The sequence below is a fragment of the Apteryx mantelli genome, chromosome 6 (assembly GCF_036417845.1).
Source record: "Apteryx mantelli isolate bAptMan1 chromosome 6, bAptMan1.hap1, whole genome shotgun sequence".
In the NCBI taxonomy this organism is placed as follows: Eukaryota; Metazoa; Chordata; class Aves; order Apterygiformes; family Apterygidae; genus Apteryx; species Apteryx mantelli.
The window spans coordinates 37,954,188-37,972,287 of NC_089983.1; the positions used below are offsets into that span (position 1 = coordinate 37,954,188).

General features: G+C 38.8%; 1 protein-coding gene across 2 annotated transcripts in view; it reads left to right on the forward strand.

Moving 5' to 3' along the window:
* Positions 1 to 18,100, forward strand: part of SLC49A4 (solute carrier family 49 member 4) — a 70,905-nt gene that overhangs the window by 9,218 nt on the left and 43,587 nt on the right. For both annotated transcript variants that reach the window (XR_010884601.1, XM_013960414.2), the window contains exon 2: positions 8,800 to 8,893. Coding sequence is in view for 1 of the 2 variants with exons in the window: in XM_013960414.2 (XP_013815868.2) it covers positions 8,800 to 8,893 (94 nt within the window). In the remaining variant the exon portion in view is untranslated. The remainder of the gene's footprint in view (positions 1 to 8,799; positions 8,894 to 18,100) is intronic.

Below are 18,100 nucleotides of genomic sequence, written 5' to 3' on the forward strand. Positions count from 1 at the left end.
GCTGAAGAAGATGATGGTGCATAGCACAGATCCTAAATTGGTATTCCTCACTGTGAAAATTTAGTCTGAAATTTCTAAACAAACACTTTTGATTTAAAAAAAAAAAATCACTGCTGAGGTTAGCAGATGTAAATTTAACAAATGTGAAGTTTTGGTAATTTTCTGTTAGAATATTTTGCAAAGTTTCTTGGAGAATGTCGTTTGCATTTTCCCAGTGGAAATCCAGTGTAATCTCAACCAAGTAGACCAAAGACATTGTTGGTAGAAGTTTCTTTAAGAAATGTCTTAGTTATAATTGTGGAGCAAGTGAACTGGTAGCTCTCTTCACCTTTCTCTAACTGGTGACACTCAGAACCATTCCATCACTTCCTGTCACATTTTTATTTTTTAATGCTTCTCACATGCACGTGTTTATTGTGGCTCTGTAGCTGTGCTGTAACTCCAGTTGTTTTGCAGAAGCTCATGATCAACACTCCAGCTTCCTCAAAAGCTACAAATTAAGCTTTCTCATGCAGATTTGCAGTAGAGAAAGGTTTTGGGATTTTTCCTCTTTCTAAAGCTGGAGTTCAATATGACTCAATGTGAGGGAGTGATGTGTCTTGAAAGTGAGATGTCTTCTGCTTTTTGCAAAGCCTGCTGATGTTTTTCTGGAATGCAATACCTCAAGTACAACTGCATTTAGAAACTCCTTTTCTTTCTTTTAATTTGGTTATTTTTGGTGAGTACCAGTCTTCTGAATGTTTGAGAAAGGCTGAGATATTAAGTTTTAATTGATTAAGCACATGAACTTCAAGAATTGATCAGGAGCTTTTAAAAATGTCATGGCTTTATGCCTTTAGGACAATCTTAATCTGAACTGCGGCAGTAGTTCCAAAGGAACTGAGAAGCATTCACACACATGAAAGTTAAAAGCTTACTCCAGTGACCTTTCCTAAAAGTCACAAGATATGCATGGATAATTCATTGACAGGACTCTTACGGCTTGTCTTCCCTGACTCGCAGCAGGGATAGCAAAAAGGAGAATCTTTGTGCTTAGTGTCCCACTTAGCGGTTCCACTAGGTGGTATTTAGTGTTGCTGCCAGTCCGTGCTGCATGGTTGCTGCTTGCTACTCTGGTGTGGCAAAGCAAATGCCTCTGTGTTTCTTGAAATGAGGAATTTCATGCACCACTGGGTGGTGTGGGCAAGTACCACTGAGATAATGGCAGAACATCTTCCCTGACGGATGTGCACGAGAGATTGTTTTTCTCCTCTGTCGCCACAGGTAAGGATCTGAAGTTAGCTGTGTGGTAATTAAGCCTGCTGTGCAATCGGGAGTCCTTGAAACGAGTGGGAAGAGAAATGAAAAAGCTTTCTTCTCCCCTGTTCAGTACTGAAAGAAGCTTGGGTTTTCAGAATTTGTCTGAAAATAAAACCCTAAGAACTACAATTAAGACTTGTCATCTTGTACTTCCTCTGGACTTGTTAATGAGCATCCGTGTTTTAGCTTCAAAATAATTAAGAAAGTTTAGCCTTCCAGCTACATTATCAGCTATTTTTGTGTGTTGCTCTGTGTCTATGTCTATGTATGCTCACACTCACTTTTGTGGCCAAGTATCTTTACATAGTTTTTCGGTTTATAAAATGACAGAGGTGGTTTAAATGATTCACCCAAATCTTCACGTGTCAGTAAATGTCGGGGTTAGGAGTAGAAACCAGGTACCTGAATTGAAGGAAGAAAAAGGAGGAAAGTACACCTTTTGGGGTGTTTGTCTGCATGTTCACCTTGCAGGTTTAGTAAGTATGCAAATAGCTTTTTTTTTTTCTCTCTCTTTTTAATTGTATCCCAGCACTGCACTGACTCCAGGTGAGGTGAAGAACCCATTTGGCTAGGCTTTGTAACACTAATGGTGAGACCAATTCCTGTTTCTAAGCTTATAGTCTGAATAAAGAAAGCAGAGGGCAAAATGGGGAAAGAGAAGCAGAAGTAACCTGCCCAGTTTCATAAGGTGTGTCAACAGAGGGGCAAGTCCCACTGTCCTAGACTCTCTTCTCTCAGAGGTGCTGCATAACAATTAGGAGAGGTTCATTGTGCTTGGATTAGCTGCAAATAAAATGAAGACGCTCTGTAGTAAAATGTATAGCATCAATAAACAGCTGAAATAATTGATCTCCTTTGAAGCTAAGGATTAAAAATAGAAGATAGAAAATTGTGGTTTAGTAAAGAGGTTAAAAGTGATTCCAAAACCGGTTAATACCATTCAACTTGGTGCTTTATCTATCTGTTCAGGGAAGGAGTCAGTCTCTGGATTGATACCTAGAATTTACATTTGTAGAAACTTGCTCTCCAAATTTTTAACCTGAATCTTTGCCATTTGTTTTTCCATTGTTGGCATTAAACTATTAGGATGTTGCAAAATCCTTAGCTGACAAATGGAAGGAAATTTCAATACTTGTAGATTATCTTTTTATATACCTAAAACCTCAGATTAAGCCTCTTCAGTTCTTAAAATCAGGAATACTTTGTTTACAGTACCAAAATTTTGAAGTGCTGCATAAAATGTGATGTTTAGAATTTGTACACAGTATAGTCTGCCCCTGTCCATGATAGGATCCCTGTTAATGGAGCTAACTGTGTAAGACACCATCTAAGAACTTGGATCACTCAGTGTTAAAACAACAGAGCTTAGTGGAGTAGAGAGCTGGAGAATTAATCAATGCCTTTCTTGACATCTTCTCTTTAGAGATTATTTATATGGTCGCTTAATATGCTGGGATAATGTTAAAGCGGAGTGGGTCCACTGATTGCACTATCACAGAACTTGACCTTATTGATGCAAATGAGACAAAAGCAGCCTGTGTCCTCTTGACATGGTTATGATATCTTGTTCCTCCTTACAACAGGTACAGTCAAACACCTATATCTAGAGCCAACTGAAAAATAAGAACTTTAACATGCGTTAATGAATGTTAAGTCAAAAAACATGGAAAAATGTTATAAAGCAAGAAAAAAAGTATTTATAATACAATTCAAAAGTGAACTATGCCATTAGAATGTAAATACATAAGTATCTTAGTTCCATAATACTGAGGATACAGATAAAGATGCAGCAGCTCAAGAACAGTGGGGTTGCTGTGTGGTTGTCATAATTATCAACTGCATTACATTGAGCTTTGTTTCTCATGATTATCTTATCCTAGCGTCTTCTAAATTTGTTTTAGTAGTTGCACACATTCAGTCATTTCCCTCCAGATGACCGTCCTCTCTGAAACGCTTGCCAAATTCTGTAATTTGAAACTCCTCGTTTTGATGGAATCTTCTACAAGATTCTTACCCAACCTCATAATACAGGATGTCTTATAAGCGGCCACCTGAAAACATTTACGCAGGTGAAGTATGTTTTTCATCGTTTGAGAGTTATCCTGGAAAGGGGGCCGGTGGTGACAAGTGTTGGACCTCATATTTTCAGTTTTGCATGCAGTCTTGCTGTGTTGGCATGAGTGCTAGTAGCAGAAGTAACTTTATCTTTAGGTCAGATCTTGACCCTGGCAATAGCCTTTGTTCCTGATTTGACAGGGACTTCCCTGTGGATTCCCCTGTGTCTTTGGTGATTACTTCTCTGGGATATTGGCTAGTCTCTCTTTCTGACCTTGACTAGAATTTCTGTACCTATAGAAACTATTTCATTTGAAGATGTATTCATTTGTTTCTTCAAATTTAAATTTCACAAATAAATTTGTAAGAAATCTCAAACTCCTCCTGACAGCCTGAATGTTGACTTGGCAGCTATTGCTGACAGATTCTGTTACAACAGCTATAAGAAATTGTGAAGAGCAGTTGCCCCCCTCCAAAAGCCATGACTGATTCTGAAGATCTTCAGGAAAAAAACCCCATACCTCTGATAGGTGTTAAAAAAGCTCTTGGAATGTGTATGTTTTGTCTGGGGATCTCATTCTACCTACCATCAATCATGGCTTTTGGATGTTTTTTCATCAAGAAAGGCAAAAGAAGAATTAGTAGTTTAAAACAAATTCAGCTTTCAATAGGAAGGAAAAGCACAGTTTAACAGTGAATTGTTGGAACTGCTGCTGAAATTGGTGTGTTCTTCATTTCTTGATGCCTGTGCATCAAGACAGGATCTGTAATGCTTTAGTCAAAATAGTGGTGCGGTAGCTTAGCGTTATTAAAATGTTTGGAGTTCAGTGTCACAAGGGATGATTCTTGCTTCCAGCCTGGCCTTTAAAAACTGTGCAAATGTGCAGCGGGCTGACGTCATTCATTTATAACTAGAGCACAGTTGTATTTTGTATTCCCATGGACTGGTTTTAGTATCTGCACTGAAGGCAGGAAAACCCTTAAATACTGATGTATTTGAAAGAGAGGTGTGTTGTGTAATTTGTGCACGGGAACTTCCCTTCTGGTTGTTTTCATTGGTGGGCTGCGTACTACAGCCTTTCCTCTGGCTAAAGGGATGGTGAAAACTGTCTGTTGACTGAGTAAGGATTTGTCTTCTACAGCCTCTTATTCACATTTTTTGTGATGTTTTATCACCTCAGGTGCCTGAGATAAGTGAAATAAGGAATGGTCACACTTCCTAAAGGTTTACAAAGGCAATAAATAATTGTTACATCATGTTCCTCTCTTTTGAATGACAAACTGATCACGTATAATAAGTTAGAATGAGACGTTTATTGTAGTTGCACAGTGTTTTTATAAAGTTTCTTATTAAACTAGGCACAGTAAATCAGTTACCGCATTACCGTCAGTAGCGCAAGGTGGGGAGGCAATAGGCAATGCATCTTTTCATGTACCATAAGAAGTATCTTGAAAGTAAGGCATGCTGGAAAAGTTCTAGAGGTCTAACAGCACAACTCTGTGTGTTTGATATCGCTTGGTATCGTTGCAGTGAGGGTGAAAAAGCCGAAGTAGCAGCTGGGTGCTAGAAGCAGGCTCTGCCTCCTGCTGCTGCATTAGACGTGGTTGCAGCAAGGTCGGGTTTTGTTCATTTTCCGCGTTGGGCTCCGGCTGGCGGGAGGGCAGCTGAGCTCTTCCCACCACGTGTGTTGCTGGACCCGCTGCTTCCACAGCAGAGAGGAAGGGAAGCTGCGGCGGGCCAGATAGCTGTGTCCCAGGGGCCGCATCCAGCCGGCATATCCTGCTGGCGCAGGTGAGATTAAGGTTTACTAGTGCAGCATGACCTTGGCTGAACTCCAGATCCATCTTTTGCATGAGAGCTTAGAGGATTATAGGTTCAGAGTTGTGCTGAATACCTAATAGTGGCAAGAGTTTGGGGGTGGCTGTTTTAAAAGGAAATAAAAAAGCAAATGCAGTGTAGGCTGCTGGAGTTGGAAAGCAGACTGTGTTATTAGCCTCAGGAGGAATTAAACTGTTAAACAATATTGATTATTGGCTTCATAAATGATAATTAATGTCTGTTTTTATTACTGACTCAGAATTTCTGCTGCTGGCTCAGACTTTTCTATTACCGTCGGTGCCGTTTGTCGGTTGAGAATGTGGCCACAGTTTGTTCAGCGTTTGCTACAGTCTGTGGGACCCCGAAATCTCAGGCAAGCGCAGGCTGGGCATGAGCAGCCGGCAAGAAAGGCTCTAAAGTACGGGAAGCTCCCTCCATTGGCAGAAAATCCATTTTAAGAATTTCTTCCCTTTCCAGCTGCTTGCCAGAACCTCTGATAGGAGAGGGTCAAAAACTGGAAGATGTGTGTGGGGGGGGGTTTGTTTGTTTGTTTTAAATATAGTACCCCCCTCCCCATCAATTACCCGTTGCATTTAAAACTAGCAAAGCTGATATGAGGTCTGTTCAAATTCTTGGCTGTGCGTGTTGGTTTTAAAATAGAGAAATAATTTCTTGCAGTGTTCACACGCTTTTTTCAGACTTGGTTGGTAACTTCCGTTTATTGGCCCTGTGATACAAAACGCTATGCTGAAACGCTATTTTGTACCTTTTTGTATAATACAAGATTTCTAATTCAGTTTAACAGCCACTTCAAAGTTTAAAGCAAAAATATTTAAAGAATTATAAAATAATTATTAAAGACATACTGATTTCTGACAAAGATGAAAAGGAAGACAGATTCAGAGAGTTGAAAAGTAAAGGAAAGAAAAGGGCCGGTGCTCAGAAGGTAGAAATAAGTCATGGAATTAGCAAAGAAAATGATGTCTAATATATGCTTCTTGTCCGGCAGCCTTTTACTCATTCACTTTGGTGTCATGGTTTTCAACCTGCTGATTTAACCAAAGGAATTTTTAGGTGTGTTTGAATGTTAAGGTGAAACAAAAGGCCAGAGAATCATCTGTGCAATCAAAACACTTAAAAGTGGCACTTCACAGTGTATAGTCTTCAAGATGAAGACTTCAAAGAATGTTTGGAGAGATGGAATATATATCTTGATCGTGAGGCTCTCACTGATTATTTTATTTTAAAATTACCTGACTTGTAAGGTTGACATTAAAGGTAAGCCTAGAATTAGGGTTGGTGAAAAATATCAACCTTACAAGTCAGGTAATTTTAAAATAAAATGATCAGTGGGAGCCTCACATAAAAAAAAAAAATCAAATAGGAGTTTTTGAAATGGAAATGCTTCTCAAGTGTCCTGTGGTGATTTAAACTTAAATGTTCCTGTAATACTAATTTGCTTCTGTGCTCTGGGTTTGCACCTGGACTGTGTCTCCTGTTACGTCACATGGCCAGGAATTTCCACATTGTCTCTCCTTTTCCTTATATCTCCTAAAAGGCAGAACATGACATATTTTGTGAAATGTAATTCAGAGAGCGCCTGGTCTACATGAAGAGTAAGAAGGTGAGGATGTAGATTACAGCTTCCTGGAAACGTTGCAGCAGCACTTCCAAATGAAAGACTTCAGATTTTTCAGTTAAAAAACTTGTTTGACTTTCCACCAATAAAATTCTAATTCTAATTATGTACAAATTCTTACTGTATAAAAGCAATGCTAACAAAGAATCATTTCAAGGGGGAAAAACATCACATATGCAATCCCAATACAAATTATTATGCCCCCTCCACCAACGTATTATTTAACATTTTATGAGGTATTTGGGCAATACAGGTTGAAGCCTGCCATAAAAGCTCACGCAACTGCTCAGAAAACATGAGGAACAAAACCAGGATTTTGAACCACATTACGAGTATGTGTGTTAGGGCTGTTTGAACACAGACACTTGAAAATCCAGTTTAACAGCAACGTGTGGTGGTTAAATGCAGAGTCGATGAGCAAGCCTGAGCAGGCACTGGAAGTCCTATAAGCAAACAGATCTTCTGGGGAGACGATGCTTCTCTGGGGCATTAGGGAGGTGAGGTGACCCCAGGAGTCACAGGAGTGTGGGCTGCATTTCTCTCAGGAAGGCCTAGAGCTGTGCCAAGGAAAGTCATACTTGAGTTCAGAAAACCCATAGCAGTAACTATGATTTTTGTTTGTCTTTTTTTGTTCTGATTGTCTGGAGTTTGGTTGACTGAGGAAGGAGCCATCCTTGGTTTGGCGAGCGCAGTGGCCAGTGTGATGAGTCCCTTATCCGTGACTGAGGTGTAGTAGGAGCTGTTGCAACAAATAACAGATGGATGTCTCTTCCTCTAAAATGACATTTTGATAAAATGCACGCTATGAAGTTCCCTCATAAAGATCATGTGAAAACAAAATGTTTAATGTGGCTGCTAGAAATGTTCTAATTACTGGGAGTCATTAACATCCAGGGAGCTCTTCTCGGAAATTTGGCAGTTTAGAGAGAAACAGAATTTTTTGGTTGTTCGTTACGTGGATTAACGTAGCCAGTTGTCCTTTTACTGACTGTGTTTGGGGTAGTTACTGCAGTTTCATGTAAATGTTAGAGATACCACTTCATATTTGTTATTGTTTAATTGTTTTATTATATTCTGCTAAGAATTTGGAAGCCCTTTATTTTCAGCATTTGCTGTTGTGGATTTCTTTCAAGTTTTATGACTTTAGAGAGGCAGACTATAGCATTGCTTTTTAGTTGTATATATTTGATTTACTTGTTTTGTAAGACTCTGGAGGTTAAGCCCCTTGGTTGTCACCGTTCCCTTTCCACCTCCTGGAGATGGAAACATCTTAGCAGCAGCAGCAAGTAAACTGCTGGCAAATGGAATTACAGCACTGAAATAAGGTTGTTTCTGATCTAAGTGCTTCTTGGTCCAGAATTACAGTATAAGAAAAAAGCATTTTCAAGGAACTGGTCAACTACAGCTTTTTTCTAATGTAGTGTGTTTTCAACCTCTGACAACTTGAGCTGAGCGCAGCAAAAATTTGGCCTAATTGCAAGGCCTACGAAAAAAGACTTACATTCTTTCCACTGAATAAACAGTGACTTCTTCAAGATGAAATGTGTGTCTGCATTACAAAAGAAAACGATAACAGTACTGTACGTGCACTGATTAAGTGGTTGGAGAGAAAAATGTACAGGTCCAGTTCTTTGGCTCTAACCAGAATTCACATCGCACGTTGGAGCATATTCCCTGACTCTTATGATTCTAAAGGAAACGTCGTACCCTTTGATGATACTTTTGTTGTCACTTTTCATTTCCAAGGGTGTCTCTAGGCTTTATCCTGTGCAGTAGTATGCCAAGTGTAAGACCTTTGTAATCCTGGAGTGGAAGTACAGAAAATAACACAGGCTTTCATTACATACGTGTAATTCATATCAGTACTGAAGTGGTTCTGATTTGAGATGCATAACTATGTGAGACTGCATGTAAATGTATATATTTAGACTACATTTTTTGCAGTATTGCTGACAGTGTGTAAAATACTGTTGTTTTTTTATCTTAGGTCTGAGAGTAACTGTGTTATTAACATCATCCCTGATGGTATTGGGAGCTGGCCTAAGATGTGTTCCAGTTTCAGACCTAGAAATAAGGAAGAAGTAAGTGGATCAGTTGTTTTTAATATACATATTTTATACTTGCTATAAGTGTAAATTTTTGCTGCTGTTGCAAAATAATGTCCATACAAGTTCTTCTGTGTGAAGCTGACACACAGAACACTTGCTGCATGGAAGTGGGCTTAAATGCTTCTTTGCTTTTGAAATTAATTTTTCTAGTCCTTCTGCCTAGTATCTGAAGATCAGAAAGCTCTTTACAAACTTGAGTTAATCGAGCCTCACCCCATCATGCATAACTAATATTAATCTGTTTTGCAAACAAGGCAATGGAGATTTAGAGAGGTTCAGAACTGGCCCAAGATCACACAGGGAACCATTCCACAAAACCCCCAAATATGTAATTTGTATGCAAATCTTAAATAATTAGCTCATGTATCTCATATTGGATATATGAGATTGTACAGTGAGACAGATGAATTTATACAAAATGACTCTTTTCATATGGTCTATTCCAGTCCACATTCCAAAGTAGTACTGTACTGTCTTTGTGGTAGAAACGGATATCTTTTGCACATGCACAATTTAAGAGTTGGTAATAGAGACCGGACTCCTCCTTAAAAATTCAGTCCAAACAATTCAATTGTCCCATCAACGTATCCTGAACCTATGGGAGTCCGCAGTAAGTATAGGAGTCAGATTCTAGTCTTACAGTCAGGGAGTGTGGATTAGCTGTTGTTCACTTACCTTTATTTTGTCTCTTATACCAGCAGGTGGGAGGAATACAAGATTATTATTACATGTTTTTGTTCCTTCAAAAACAATAGCAGCACTAGTTCCTCACTAGTTATGCTTCTGTAATATGTAAGCACTAACAAAAAAACTTATTTTGAAAGGTTTTTTTCATGTGTCTTGTTAGAGAGGATTTGGTCTACAAGTCTTTTTTCTTTAGAAAACAGGTTGCCTGTTTCATGCTGTTTCCCTCCACTTCTCATGAGGGTAGCAAGACCACTGGTTTTGCTGTAAGATTGAAAGTACTGACTGGCTATGAATTCTTCAGGAGAAGACGACAGTGAAAAAGGTTATAATCTTGTACCTAGACTTCCTCTTGAAGTCTAGTCAGCTTCTAGATAATCCTTGTATTACTTCAGCAAGCTTTGCTTTTTTTTTCTTTTCTCCTTAGGATTGGTTACATTGAAAATCAGCTTGGAAGCCTTTAAGTTAAGAAACAAAATATTTGGTGTGAAGTGTAATGACTAGCTTAGTGAACTACGTGCAGCTTGGATAGTGAGGAGGGTGTAATTTCAGTTCTCTGATGCTAAATGAGTATATAAGAAGCCCAGGATGCTCCAGATGTTAGTTGCCAACAGTGTTGCCCATTTCAGAGCGTTGTTTAAGGACTTTGTGAGCGGGGAGGCTGAATTAGCCGTATTACGCTACCATTTACAATGTTCCTTTCTATTTAAGGTGAAAACTTACCATTAAGGTGTCATGGAAGAGCGATCCTCATTTTGTGCCCTGTTTTAAAGATGCTAAAGGATGCTTAATATCCAGCCTGTTGCTTCTGACCAATCTTAAGTTAAATTTATATTTTTTTTAAAATGGCACAGATAGTTTAAATGCAGTGAAATGTGGTGTCTTATGTAGCCTTTCTGATTTAGCCTGATTTATACTAAAAGACCTGTGCTGCCCTAGACTTTACCAAGGTGAGGATTAAGACTGCAAAAGCAGAGAAGAAATTCTCAAATAAGAGAATTAGATGTGAGGTAGCATTTTGGGAGTGGGAAAGAGTTTCCATGTAGTCTGATTGCCTTTAAACAAGATTTTCCAGTGTAACTGCAGTGAAGAGACCTGGAAGAAGGGAGAAATAAATACCTAAAGAAAAACATTCAAAGAACACCTTCTTTAACTGTGGAAAGAAAGGCTGAGGACTGTATAAAGTCTGAGATGTATGAAATATAATGATGATACTTTTTATTGAAAACCACAGAGACAAAAAAAGAGCCTGAGCAAAATCCTGATGGAAAAGGTTACTTATTTCATTTATTCATGCTGTGAAAAATATATATTATCTCCAGCTGAAATTGATAAAATTGTTAACTTTGCCTGCTCTAAAAAAACAGAGATTTTCAAGAATTGCAACTCTACCTGAGGAAATAGTTTGATCTTTTACGCAGTTCAATAAAAAAAAATCTACAGAGAATTAATTATAGCTGTGGGAAGCAGGAGTATGCTTTTTAGTGAAGATTTCTTAAGACATTGTAAATAATTGCACATACTGTGCAGTGTTATACCAGGTGACCTGCCTCATTTTGAGGGCTAGGACTGAAAGCCGGTTTGCATCAGTTACAAGAAGTATGGCACTAAATAAAATAATATTTTTGAGACAAGTATTACTACTTTATGCATTAGAAACAACAAGCTGAACCCTAAATTATAAATGTATTCCGGATGTGTATATGCATTAATATGACCATTGAACATTAATCAGGCAGTCAGATGGACAAATCACACATAAGCTAATTTTCAAGCAGTTCAGAAGCTGGCATAACTGGAATTCCTTTAAATGCTTTTGAATGTTTTGTGATGTATTCCTTCAGTCCCTGGGATAATCTGTAGTAATATATTGAAGGATTTCCATGGGAAATTCTGCAAATGTTAAGATACGTAAAATTAAAATAAAGTTCATGGGGTTTGTCAGTTCCGGTTTTTTCTGCTTTGTAGAAAAGCTCAAGTAAGCTGTTGTAATTTAACATTAAGAATGGATACTAAAGTACATTGCCTATCAGAGCAATCGCAAAACTGAGGAAATCACTGTTAGGACTGACATTTAATCCTCACTGCTTTGTACTCCTTATCACCCACAGACCTGTAATATCCAAATGCGTTCTTAGCCTCTGTTCTAGTCTGTAATTATTTTTTCAGCTCTGTCATATAGTTGCTGACTAGGACTATCTCCAGTTCTTCAAGTCATGTTTTAAACACAAACCAAACCGTGATTTCAGTTCATTTGATACCCATGTGTATGTGTGACATGTATAAAGAATTCAGGTTGAACATTTGAGTGTATCTGTGAAGCAGCTGTTCTTTAGGGTGAACTTCCCAATCTCTACCAGTGTGACCTAAAACAGTACTTAATAAACCTTTTAGGCTGGGAATCCATGTCAGAATTGAAAAAATTCAACAAAGGCTAAAGTGGGGGTGCATAGCTAAAACGTGGAAGTATGGACTTACATGAGATTAAAGGAACCAGCCTATACATGGAATTATTGATTAGTAGAGCCCTTTTTACTTGCACATATGCTCTCATTGACCTGCTTTCCTCCCCAACCCACTAACCTATGAAGCTAATATAGAATATACATTATCATACAGTTAAGGAAGTTAGGTGAAAGAGAATTTTTCTCATCTACCACACACATCTGAGCTTGTCAAGTAAGTGCCAGACATGTGACAGTGAATTTGACTTTTAAAAAAGAAAACCAAAAAACCAACGCCTTTCTAAATGTTATGAAAGCCTCTATGCACCTCACTGGCCACACCCAGTTTTTAAATTCATAGTTAATATAAAACTTAGAGTGTAAAAGACTGTATCAAATTGTACTATTCGTAGGCCTGTGCCTTCTCTTCTTTCCTGGAGGTTGCAGGAACATTGCTATCGCTTTTTGGCTGCATCTCCAGGTCCCAAGTTATGCAGGTACTGGGCCTGCATGGGATGAGGGAGCTCACTTGCTGAAGTGAATGGGTTGAATTCGGTGGATGAGCTCTTGCACCACTGAAGTTGCTGCTTCAGACACCTGTACTCATGTGTGCTGGCCTGTGCTGTCCCCTAAAAGCTGTTTTGTCCTGGGCCGAGGGGGTGATTGGTCTGGCTGCAAGAAGAACGCATTCTGCTTTGACTGACGGCCTCTTTGCATGGGTCTGCCAGAAGGGTACCTCCGTGAGAGGCAGACGCCTCTCGCTGGCAGCAGATTAAATAAATGTGGTGTTCGCCTCTTGCCCTGTATGCTGGCCAATAATGCGTGCATAGGGAAAATGGTAACAGCTGAGCAAACATATCCTGATGATTCTCCAGAATACGCTTTTAGCCTTATGCTGTTTGTGGTTAAGCAATTTGTGATCAGAGGTAGCATCTTCATATTTACTAGCTCTTGTTGGGTTTAAACTGTTGCTGCAAAGATCTATAAAACTTCTAGCCTCTACAGCATCGGGGAGATTCCTCTGCTTGAAGCTTTGCTGTGTGAAGAACCAAGTCCTTTTGTTTTTTGTAAGTCTGTCACCTGCGAATTTAATTTCATGCCCACTGCCTGGAAGAGACAGTAAGCAATCTATTTGTGTTTTCCGAGTCACTCAAGGTTTTATACACCTCTGTCATTTCCCTGGCGTGGTGTCTTTCTAGACTTTCAGGTCACAATCTAATCAGTCATTCTTCATATGGAAACCCTTTCCTACCTTGATTATGTTTGATGCCATTCTCCTAGGCTTTTTTGGTTCCTGTGCTTTTTAAGCTGTAGGGATCAGATTATACACATTATTCAAACTGCAAGTGCTCCATAGGTTTATACTGTAGCATAATATCTTCTCACTGTTTTCCTTTCCTTTTGGCTACAACTGAGCACTGATTGAATATTTTCATTGAACTCTCTGTTATAATGCTTTGTATCCTGAATATTAACAGTTACTTAGGAGGCCATCTTTTTATAGACAAAATTAGGATTGTTTTTTTCCTCCCCATGTAGTACTTCACACTTATCTTGTATTCTATATTTAGGAGTGGTTTTACAGGACAAGTTAGGACTCCTGTATGGCTGTAAAATAGCAAATCTAGTCAAAAGGCTATAGTAGATCTGCCAGTGAGTTATACTAAAGAAGAAAGAAGAGAAATAAGTGATGAAATCAGTCCATAGCCACAAGTCTGTGGCATTTAAGTCTGATCATATGATACAAGATTTCTTAAAAATGTTTCAAAGACAGGATAATTAAAGACATGGAAGTAAAGGATGTAACCTAATTTGTCATTTGTATCGAATATAGCAATTAAACAATTTATTAGGACTTTGTATGCTGTGGGTTGGTAAGGTTTGGCCTTTACATTAGATTTCACAATGGAGAAGCAGTTATTAAATTGAGGACCTTGAGTCATGCCAGTAAGAGGCACTCTTTGGTAGAAAGTTTCATTTAAAACATTTGTTGCAAAGCCAACAAGTTAAAGTATGATGGTGGAAGCTGGAGCAGTATTCACTGACAGTTTTCTTGTATGCAAAGTCTGTTATGGGGAGACACTGGTAATTGGTAGTTACTGTATATGGGGCTTTTTCTTTCATAATACCACTTCTAAGGATTAACTTTTTTGCCTGCTCCTAGATATGTTGATGTTAATTTTTCCCTTTATTATGTTTGCTTATGTTCTCTTACTACCTCTTTAGTCCATTTTGTTTCTATTAGCTAGTTGCAACCCAGTTTGTATTAAATATTTTATTCTGGTATTATTACCTGTGTTACAGTTGGACATATTCTTTAATAGTTCCACATGTTCCCTTTTCATCCCTGAAGACTTAAAGAATATCTGCCATTTGTGGTTGTGACATAAAAATTGATGACCTAGGTTCATCTCGTTACTTGTGTTTTCTGATCCTAGAATGACCATGAGCCACCATGTGATGCATGAAAAATGCAAAAGGGAGCCTCAGAGGTAGTTCCAGTAAAGGAAGGAAATATTAGGGCAGTCATACTCCCTGGCAAGACTGAATGCACTTGGGGTCATCTGTGCTCAAGAGAATACCCCGAACTGGAACAACTGGGGAGAACAGTGATTAAAATGTTCAGGAAATAAAAAGAGCCGTCTAAGAGAAGATGGTAGGAGAGTCTGGCTATTAAAAAAAAAAAAAAAAAAAAAAAAGGAAAATAAAAGACAGCAGATGATGTGTGTTGTGCACTCCCTAACTCTTTGGGGAAGAGAAATGAAAAAGCTGTTTAATCCAAAGCATGGTTCTGGGAGTAAAAAGATGAATAAACTTACCCGCTTTTATTATGTAGTTCAGTAAGTGTATGAAGAAAACCTTGAGATGCAGCACTTGCCTGATTCTAATGGCACTTGCTGGTTTGTGCTCTGGCTACAGTGCTGGGGGAAGGCTGAGTCCAGTTAATGCCCAGTTTGGCTAATGAATAATATCAATAGAAGAAGTAAGTGGAGGGGGAAAAAAGAGACAAGTCATTCACAGGTAAATTTTCATGGGGAATATTTAATCTCTAAAGCCCTGTAGCTTAACAGTTTAGATTGTTTTTTTTTACCTGCACCAGATTGACCTTTATGGAGTGTTTTTTTTTTTTTTTTTTTTTTTTTTTTTTTTTAAACCTGCGCTCCAAAGTTGCTGTTTTAGGAGAGAGATCCTGTAAGCTGTTCCTAAGTGGTGGCCATTTTGTCCTGCTTTCCAACATAGCAGTGGATTCGGTGGGTGGTTAAGTGTCCTTCTGGCTACCCAGTGGTACTGCCTGTCATTGCACGAGCCGTGTGTCGTGTGATTCAAGGGCAGACGCTAATCAGCACTTCCATGTAGGTGGCAGCCACATCAGCTTCTCCTTCAACTGAAACAGCCCTAGTGGAAGCAGTCAGCAGCTGGACAATTTGGGTGACACGTACACTTTCCTCTTGCTCTTGCGCAGGCTTTCTGCTCGAGCGCTCGGTGTCGTCAGCTGGGCCCAGGGATGGTGGTAACTGCTGAATTAGCAGAACTGCTGAGTTAGCAAATTGCAGAGACTAAATGGCTGCGAAAATTTTTGGAGTAGTTAATTCAATAGGTGTTTTAAAGGAGACTCTGAAATCCCAGAAAGTGTTTGGTGTTGCAGTAATATTTAATGGACAGTATTTCTACAAGGCCTCGGCTAGGATAAGCCTATATTGTAAAGAAAGAGAATTTATATCTTTGGGGGGATTTTCAGCGCCTGCTCATATAACAGCAGGCGTTATCCTCAACTGTAGAAAGCCTTTAATTTTATTTTTTTTAATCTTCCTGAGCTCTTTGCCTTAGTCATGTCTTGTGACTCTTATTCTGTTGGGTAATTTCTGTTCTTAAAGAAGAATTCATGCTAATTGAATTTATATCAAAGTTGCTGCATTGTAATCAAAATATCTTCTTGCTCTTTCACCGATCCTGAGAAAAGTTGTGCAGGAGCACTTACCTGGGTTTTATTCATCCTTTATTATTCCTTAATTTGTTGCATCTCCTGTATTCTACTCTTTTACTGAAAAAAAAATCCTATTTAGTACCTATCCTGTACTAAATAATTTCTATGAAATATCTCCTCCAAGGGCAGTCCTGATAGTGGACTGCAAGGCATTCCCGTTGCCATTCCTTGGGAACTTGCTTCAATATGTTTTGCCTCATTAGTCCATAATGTAATTGTTTGCTTTGTGTGTGCAGCAGTTCTGTTTGTCTGGGGTCTGTTCACATTTGATGAATTAGTGTTGCTTTAAAGATGTCTTCTTTTCATAATGGGTTTGTGAAATGGCTTGGCTTGGCTTAAAACAAAACAAAAGAAAAACAACAAAAAAAAAACCTCTTAAAAATGCCAAAAGGGCTTTGAATTTATATGCCCTCATCTTTCAAACTTGGATAAAGCTTTAACTGCAAAAACGTTGTCAAACGTATGATGGCTGCGATGACGGTGCAGTAACATGGCGCGGTGATGTGAGGATGCGAGTGACTTTGTCACCGTAGTGTCAGGGGTCTCGCTGTGCCCCAGCGCTGTCCCGTTTCCCTGTCAGCTTGTGTGACAGACGTCAGCGTCTCACCCCGAGATTGCCATTTCTTTGCAAATCCTTGTCCTTCTCTTGGCAGGCTCTCGGTAATAACGGCTTCAAAGTTAACTGTGTTTTTCAGTTATTTTAAACTTAAAACCGAAACTCACTGCTCTTCAGCATATTGCAGATTTGTTTGCTGTTTCCTTTAACTGTGAGAGAAGGGATGTGAAGATTCAATATTTGTGAGAGATGCCATGGTCTGATGCCAGTTATTTCAAAGTCTGCTCCTTTAATAATATGATAGATTTTGAGGAGGCCATGGTAGGTACAGTGGGTGAAATGTGAGATGAGTTCCTGATGAAAATGGTAGACAGTATGTTTGTAAAAGTTTTTCTTTTTTCTTTTTTACTTTATTGCTGGAGATAATGCATCATGCAGTGACTCAGGCTTTCTGCTTGTAATAATTTTTCTTACTGATGGGGAAAAACAGCTTTAAATTATTCCACATATCAATGGTTGCATGCATCAAAAACAAGCTAAAAAATGCTAATGGCCTAAATCCATGAATATCCAGAAGCCATAAAGCTTTTGTAGTATAAATATATCATTTAATGAAAATACTGAAAGGAAGTGCATTTCCATGAAATTCATCTTTCAGAAAGTTATTTTTAATAGATGAATTCATTGCTTTTTCCAGAGGTATAGTTCTTCTCCGTCCTTTTCCAGACATAGATCCTTCTTGCACTGCCTTTGGGTTATAAGCAGAACAGAATTCAGTACAAGGTTCTCTCATATACCACATTGCAATTATCTGCTGTTAAATCATGAATTTGATCTTCTTAATTTGACCTTTGCCTTAAAAGGTGCATTAAAACATTCCACTTAATAGAGAGTTCTTCTGTTGTGTTTATTTTTATGAGTCTAAAGGACAAGCTCTGTCCATTTCTATAACTTGACGGCTTCTTTACAAAACTGGTAGCAGTTCCCTCCAAGACATAATAAATTTTCTAATGTATTACGTGGTTAAGCTCATGTGTTTTCATATTCCTTTCCCTGGGCGAGCAAGTTGCATCATGCATCAGTTCAGACACCCTGGAGTGGGAGGTATTTCCTTGCTTTGTTGCTGTGTAATAAGGCTAAATGCAGCAGTACTTGAAAAATGCTCTGAATCCTCCAGTGGAAGGCTTGCTTTCATTTGCTTCCAGTGGTTCCCGCAATGTGCTAGTCGCTATATAAACTGGCTTGTTTTCCAAATTAACACGACTTGAACAATCCAGTTCTTGGCAAAACATTTCACTCATTGGAAGCATGTGAAGGAAAAATCAACCATCCATTTCTGTAAAATGTGAACTGCTTTATCCAAAATCCCTTTTCAAGTTAATTGTAAGGATCAACAAATGATCTACCAAATTGTTGCAGCATAAGATGCCCACTGCAGTGCTGTCTTCCTGTAGCAGCAGACAAGCACTGTCGGTGGCTTCCTTGCTTCTCACACTTTGCCAAACAGCAGC